At 33.1% G+C, this 8258-nt stretch overlaps 1 protein-coding gene across 1 annotated transcript in view; it reads right to left on the minus strand.

Annotated features, from left to right (window-relative positions):
- LOC110031138 (beta-glucuronosyltransferase GlcAT14A-like) overlaps positions 1-7310 on the minus strand; it is a 27205-nt gene extending 19895 nt beyond the window's left edge. Inside the window, exon 1 of the mRNA XM_020734203.1 lies at positions 6678-7310. Coding sequence (XP_020589862.1) covers positions 6678-7260 — 583 coding nt within the window. The 5' untranslated portion in view covers positions 7261-7310. The remainder of the gene's footprint in view (positions 1-6677) is intronic.
- Positions 7311-8258: the final 948 nt, after the last annotated feature.

An 8258-nucleotide genomic window follows, 5' to 3' on the forward strand; every position in this document is an offset into this window, starting at 1 on the left:
AAATACCCTTCTTTAAAGTGCAATGTCATCAAAAACAATGTAAAATATGTATGAAAAACTCAACTATTTTCCTTTGGTCACTTACAAAGGTGGAGAATTGAAAGAATAGGTCCGATAATTCTAAAGCATAATCTCAAAGTCGCTCCTAGAGTCTAATTTTTTCATCCACAAGAGACATTCAAGCTTAAGTAACATGCTCCACCCAGCTAAGGAAAAATCTTACCCAGACTAATCAAAATTTATCTTTATCTCGTTGATGATTTGAGAATAGGAAGCCACAGCTAACCAACATTTTTCAAAAGAGGATGCAGAGGCAAAGCCACCTATATATTTTGAATTTCACACTATGATTCCTACAAGGAAAAAACATATCCAAAGGATCAAGTTGCCTACTTTGAATCTCTCGTTTTCCCACAAGATATTAATGATACTCTGAAATACAAGTTGTTATTTACAACTTTTACGGAGTCTCCTCTCTGTTCTATGTTCGCCTACCACATAAAATAATTACTTCATTTTTCAAGTTCAAGAGAATGTTTATCATTTAATTCATCATTGTCCAATACTCACCGAAGAATTGCAAGCCTTATTTAAGACATAAAAAGAGACAAGCAAGTCACTTTAGTTGTTTCATAATGAGGTTGCAAAAGGAAATGATGATCATAAAAGATATAGAGCTAGTTGTAGCTCAAACTGCACTTATTCATGATGTAGCACGATATGCTAATCAAATGATCAAACAACCAATCATAACGGCTTAGAAAAAAAAGAATATAACTTCTCAATATCAATTAACCAGAAATAGAACTCTTATTTAGGGATATTTATTATTATACTAAATCAATTAACCAGAAATAGAACTCTTATTTAGGGATTTTCATATTTATTATTATACTATATTTAAAACTGTCTTTGTTATATTAATGTGAGGACAACCATAGTAAATTAGAAACTTAAATTTCAAAATTCAAATTTTTAATATTTTTATATTTAAACTCTCAGTTATCATAAAAGAATTATTTAAAATCAACAAAAATAACTATTTCATATTAAATTTATTCAAATAATCAATTTTCACTTAGATTGGCCAACCACCACTTACTGAAGTGATTATTATGGATGATTACAAATAAATAATCATATAATTATTCTCATCCACACATGTGGCCCCTCCTCTTCCTCTATTTTTTTTCTTGTAAAATTCTTAATATTGCTGGAAAATGTACTTGAATGGTTGTTGATTGCTAAAAAAATATTTTGGAGGCATTCCAAAAAGAGATCTAGCCTTAGTGGCCAACTGATCAAAGGAGGCTATTTTGGTGACTACTACTACCCCGTCTACTTGGGGAGTTGTACGAATTATCAGGTGGTTATTTTTCTATTGAAAGTTGTTGAAGTTAGGTTCTTCCCTCATCAAGTATGTTAGCTTAATTTTTTGATATTCAACACAAAAATTCATATAAAATACTCGTGTAATTGGCCAAGATTGTTCTCCTGTAAAATATAGTATTATTCGATAGCCTCTTTGATGGAGCAAAACTTGTAGAAAAATTGTCAAATTTTTTAATTCATATTACAGACCATAAAATTCAATATCCATATATTTCAGCCTAGTTCCCTAACCCTAGTTCAATATCCATATATTTCAGCCTAGTTCCCTAACCCTAGTTCCGCTTTTCAAGATAAAAAAATTATTTTTGGTGTTTTGGCAAGAGATTAATTCTCCTAACCTAATTTTATTAAAGTTAAAAAAAATAAAGAAGATATTCCAAAAATCATGAAACTCTCAGGACACCTCTAGGCATTTTAAATTAATGTCCTCAAAATTTTAAACCTACAAGACCAGCAAATTCCTTAAACCAAAATCCTATAGTCAAAGTTAAGGTTTTCCATAAATTGAATTGTATTAAGTTGGCCAACCTTAATTATATGCTCATAACTTTAATTCCTCTTGCTGATCAACTCCATCAAAACCAAGTGAATTCATGAATGAATCATGAACATATATTATTTTATTTAGATGTGTTTGTGAATTAAAATGCGCTAAACTACGTATAGCGGAATCTCAGCATCTTCTATCGTAACAACAATAAGTATTTAAAATGGAAAGAAGGTAATCCTGATAGTTCTTAGTGAACATTCTTCAAAGTATGGATTTTAATATGTACTTCATAATATTTGCTTTTAATAATATGTATACACATCTTACTAGCAATTAAAGGAGATTGAGAGGCCATTTATTTGGCTGAAAAAAGAGTGCAGAGTATAAAAACAACAGCGTAAATGAAATGCAATGTATTTAAGATATTTTAGAGTTGTTTGATTAAATATAAAATAAATGTCCTAAATTATTTTTTGTGTTTAGTTTGAGGCAAAATAAAAATAATAGCAATGAGCTGCAGCAAGCAATTGATGACGATAGCAAGCTACAATGCTAGGTGACTATAGCGGCCAAGCAACAGGTAGCCACCAACAGAGGAAGCATGTTGACGACAAGAATGAGTAGCAATGAGCAGCGACAACTGACAAAAATGATGATGCTGTCTAGCGACAGCAGCTAGCCAGTAGCAAGCAATGGCTGATACAAAGCGTGGCTGCGATTAATATATAATGGCAGTGGGTTGCAAGAACGATAACAGATTGCAGTGTATTCAAAACCTAAACAAATTTAGAAAAATTCGGAATTCGCTGGAACCACAAAAAAATTCTCAAACCCTTAAAATTTCAAATGTGGTGTCCTCATTTTAGATTCAACCAAACTGCCCATAAAAGATTCTTGCAAATTTCTTTTCGATTTTACTTTTAATAATATCTTGAGGAAATTCACAATATTGATTTTGTGTCATGTATATCATATCAAATGCGTAAAAGAAATGTGATAATAATAGGAAATTCACAATATTGATTTTGTGTCATGTATATGCGTAAAAGAAATGTGATAATAATTTTTTACCTAAGTTATCTCGCTCAAAGTATTTTGAGATATGTCATCGACATGTTAGATGGGCCTCAACACTCACAAAACTCTCATTTTCGTAGAGGTAACCATCTATACTTGCCGCTTAAAAAGAATACTCAAACTACTTGATGTGGATATGATCACAAAGGAATAGTCAACCTTTAGGGCTACAAATTTTGTAGAGTAACCATCTATACTTGTCGCTTAAAAAGAATACTCAAACTACTTAATGTGGATATTATCACAAAGGAATAGTCAACCTTTAGGGCTACAAATTTTTTATCACACAAAAAATTTAACATGACACTTAACTTATAAGACATTTAAATATCAAGGTGTAAAACTAAGGAGATAGAATTCCAAGTAATTAAATTTATGAAGGTTGTTCGACTTCATTAAATAAGTATAACTGCAAATCCAAATAATTGAATAAGGATTTTCAAGTAACTAGTTACATGACTATAGCACCAATTTTTTTTAGTATTATACTTGCAAGAAATAAGTTGTACAAGAAATCCGACACATAATTTCGAGTACTTAATCATTAACCTTTTAAGTTGAGCAACAAGTTTCTTAAATATTGAAAATAATTCTGAATATCAAACTCATTCAATATAAATAACTTTAATTACCAATTTCCTTAAGTATGACATGTAAGCAGTGAATGTCAAATTCCAATTCCCTAAGCATTAGAAATTTCTAATACCATGGTGAATTGCCTAATGAGTACTCATCAAATTCCTCATGTACAAACAATTTTAAAAGCAACTCAACTTAAAGTAAGTGGCAAAAATCACATTTTTATGTTGTAAAGAAAGCACTCGAAACAAAATAGTACCTTAGTGCTTACAATTATTAAAGAAATACATATGAATTGTAAATTTAAAGCAATTCCCTTAAATCCCGTTTCCAATTATGGTACACTTCCCAATTCAAATAACTTGTACTGGAGAGATATTATCTGTTCTTTCTTCTCTATTATACAATTATGTTTTAGCTTAACCTAATACAAACTTCTTTAACTTCACCCCTTGAGAGAGTTCTTCAACTAGTCCACAAAGATATTGAAAACCTTCAGTATCAGAACTGTAGTCATTATGAAAAGCACAACATTTTGTTAAAACTCAAGCATGTGGTTGGGAATATGATGGAAGCAATCATTAAAAATGCTTATTATCTTTAATCACAATCATCAACTCGACATAAGATACTCATAAAGGAGTAAGAAATTCTAACAACAATAGCCGAATTTTTACATTCAATTTACCAACATAACGATGAGAGGATGGCAGATTATGATGAGTATTATGGGGAGCTCTATTTTAAACAAATTGAAATTGCCTCAATTTCCAATCGGTTAACGCCAATGTCAATTTGAGTTAACATATTCAAAATATTGAGATTTTAACAATGCCTAATGATTGCATTATTAGTGATTTCTAACATTTGCACCAATTCTTCAATTGCTTATTTTTTAGAGTATATCTAAATGGCCTTTTAGTTCTTAAGTTGCATGGCAAAGGCGGCTACAAATCAAAATCTTTGATGCTCAACATCTCATGTTGAAAGCAAGTAATAACTTTCACAACAACTATTTGAGTTTTCGCCTAATCTTCAAGAGAGTCTACATGTTCTTCAACAATTTATAAACACTAACTCGACAATATTTGCAATAATATGAGTGAGAGATTCGAGAACCGTCCTAATGGAACCTCCTAGATTGTAATAAATGGTCAACATTTTATAGCATAATTAAAATCTAGTAATGAAGTAGTTGACTCGAAATATGCTACAAGATCCATTGAATTTCATTCAAATCAAAGTGTAGAATTTTTAAATATGTTGGTAGTTAAGGCTAGGAAATTTTCCCTAGAAAATACATTCGTCGGTTGATATTATGCTTCTCAGCTCGCCAAGGTGGAGTATGCTACACTATTGTGCAGATAATAGGTCTCGTTTAGTATTGGAGCTGAGTTTAATGACCTTACAATTTGAGGCCATGTTTGTATAAAGGGTCTCTTTTTATAACTGAGTCTAAATATCTATTTGGAATTGTTGCTCTTACACTGGTTCTGAAAAATATGTTGTAATGCTTCTTAGATCATATTTTTTTTTTCATTCCTCCACTTCTATAATATGATGGTTTGTCATGAGGTCATGGTTGTCCATGTTCCCAAATTCTTCTATGTTTTGCTGCTTTGCTACTTGTAGCACTTAACTATTGGTTATTAGCATCAATTCACACTTGTTGAACCTTTGAGAATGTTGAATCCAAATTTATCAATAGGCAAAACTACAACCTTAAAGGACTAACAAGTTATACAAAACAAAATATGGAGTAGGACAAGAAGAAAGAGAATTTAAAATGTAAAGTTTTTGGGATTATATTAGATTGTCAATAATAGAGACGAGTAAAAAAATAATTAGATGTGGTAGAGCTTCCGCTTAACATCCTATTTATAGGTTCAAGCCAGGGTTGTTCATTGCTACTGGAAAGGCTACTATGAATAAAGTAAAAATATAATCAAGCTTATAGTTATTAAATACATGTGGTGGGTAGCCAAAGAATATATAGAAATAAGTATATCCTCAATTGACTGAAATACAATATATATATATATATATATATATATATATTACTGACATTTGGCTATAATTATGACTTGGTTTAAGTCATTAGCTGATTTGAATGAATGCTAGCGAGAAGTAACTAAGTTTAGCAGGCAACTTTTGGATAAGACCGAATAGCATATGAGCTTAGACAAGTACAACTGATTAATTCTTAGGCCAAGCATGTTGTGACAAGTTTACACTAGTCTCAATGAGTTTGCCATAAACCTGATGAGTTTACTATGAGCTTAACAAGTTCATTGTGACGCTGAATGGCTCACGGTCCTTCATGTTCTTGTTCTATCGAGGTATCTTCAGCCGGAATGATTTCACTTGAACTGGTCTTTTGAAATATTTGGATATATGATAACATTTTTTTTTCTAAACAGACAAATTTCCAAATTATTCAAGCACAGAGCTTCCATTGACTGAGGGTTGAATTAACTTTCTAAATCATCCATCATATTGATTAAGAATGAGGAAAGAAGAAAATAATAAAAAAGAAGACTAAAACCACCAAATGATATAATGGTCTGTCCAAATGCTGCCAGCATAAGGTAAAAGCTATTCTAAGATTTTAGAAAAAAAATAAGAAGACTAGTCGTTCTTTATGTTTTAAGTGAATATTGAAGACTCAAATAAGTGTGAAGTTGCTCTGTAATTTAGCACAGACCTGAAACATAAAATTTAACTCCAATAAATACTGCATATTACTAGAACGAAGAATGAAAACTGATAGCCTAACGAAAGGCGGCAGCAAATAGTTTCTGAATGCACCAATAGTTCAGCCAATCAGGCATTCAAACCCTAAAAAAAATTAGCGCCATATATCTTGATTAAATTTTTAGCTCAAACTCATTTGATTACTCTGAGAGAAATGTTATACACGCTCATCTCAAGATAAATGCAAACTTTACAATAACCTGGATTAAAATTTTGATCAAGATATCATCACCCGCAAAAAGTTACCTTAAAGACCTCAATCGAAACCATAACCAATAGTTTTTCTTCACATTGCATAAGAAAATCAAGTCATATCAACCGGATACTCCCATTTAAGAACTCCAAAGCAAACTATAACTCAACAAGCTATATGACGAAAGCATACCGTCCTGAGTAACGAGTGGGTAATCATCAGCTCCGAGGTTGACAAACCAATCCCATCTGCCAGAAAGACGCAACAACACCGCAGCGCCGTGAATCGTGGAAGCAAGAGCAGAGGATCCGCGGGGGTTAGCGAAGTCCGCACGTCCAAGAACATGGACATTGCGGGAGGATCTGAAGGCGGGGACAGCGTGGATATCCCGGGCAAGACGATCGCGCTGTTCCTGTGGTGCGGCGAGGTCAAGGTGGAGAAGGTAAAGGTTTTTGGGGTGGTAGCTAGCTAGGACTAGACGAATGAGGCGATCAGCGTCGTTTGTAGAACCAGACAACAAATAGGCGAAGGATGGAGGGGCAGGTAGAGGGGATGATCCGAGGCCGTCGGCGGCTGAGGAGGAGGATGATCGGAGAGGGGAAGGGGAGGAGGGAGAGAAGGATAGGAGGAAGAGGAGGAAGCAAGCGACGGCTGTGATCAGAAGGCAATAGAGGTGACGAGTGTCCTTAGGGAGGAAGGTGAAGAGAGAGTAGTGGGAAGAAGAAGATTGCATAGCTTTTTTCCTTGCTTCAGCTTCGGCATTTTGGACGAGCATCTTTTATTTCGTCGACGCGGTGCAACAGCTAGTATCTGGGGTTGGAGTACTGGCACCCCAGTAGCTTCCCAACTTATATATTTTTATTTCAAACTTAATATAGGGTTGTAAATGAGACTTGCTTGGGCGAGCTCAGGTTTGACATTTATTCGGCTCATAGTCTATTGTTCTGCTCGATTTAAATATTCGTGTTCGTGTTCGGCTCGTGTTCGGCTCGAAATTGGCTCGATAAAATTAAACTGAAAAAATATATGTAGATGTGTTTAGATTCAAACATGGACCAAATGTATACAAAATAAGACGCATCACCACATCACCACATCACCACACAAGCAATTACATTTTGAACTTAGATATAAATATATATAATATATTATTATATAAATAATATATGTAGTATATTATTATATAAATAATTATTTAATTTTTTTTTTATTTTGAGCTAAAACGAGCCGAACACGAATGAACAAAGAATTGTTCGTGTTCGGCTCTTTTATGATTCGAGCTTTAAAAACTTGTTCATGTTCGCTCGTTTACTTAACGAACGAGCCGAACACAAGCTACTTAACGAGTCGAACACGATCTGCTTGCGAACAACAAGCTTTTTGATAGCCCTAGTGGTATTTCACATATTAGCCATCAACTAAGAAACTTCATCAATCAAGCTGCTATGTAGGGATATGTGGCTCGAAGTTAAAAAACAATTGGATTAAAAATAAAAAACTTATAATTTGGAGTTAAAACGAACACGTGCGAACAAAGAGTTGTTCGTGTTCGGCTTGTTTAATTAACAAACGAGCCGAACACGAGCTACTTAACGAGTCGAACACGGGCTGTTCGCGAATAACGAGCTTTTTTGACAGCCCTACATACTACTCAATTTCTTGTATTTACATATCTAACATTTCAATTTTACTTTCTATATCCTCACCATACAAATTTTTATTATCATATAAAATAACATTATTATTTTAATTTTTAAAGAGCAAAATATATAT

Source organism: Phalaenopsis equestris, unplaced genomic scaffold, assembly GCF_001263595.1.
Source record: "Phalaenopsis equestris unplaced genomic scaffold, ASM126359v1 Scaffold000776, whole genome shotgun sequence".
Taxonomy (NCBI): Eukaryota; Viridiplantae; Streptophyta; class Magnoliopsida; order Asparagales; family Orchidaceae; genus Phalaenopsis; species Phalaenopsis equestris.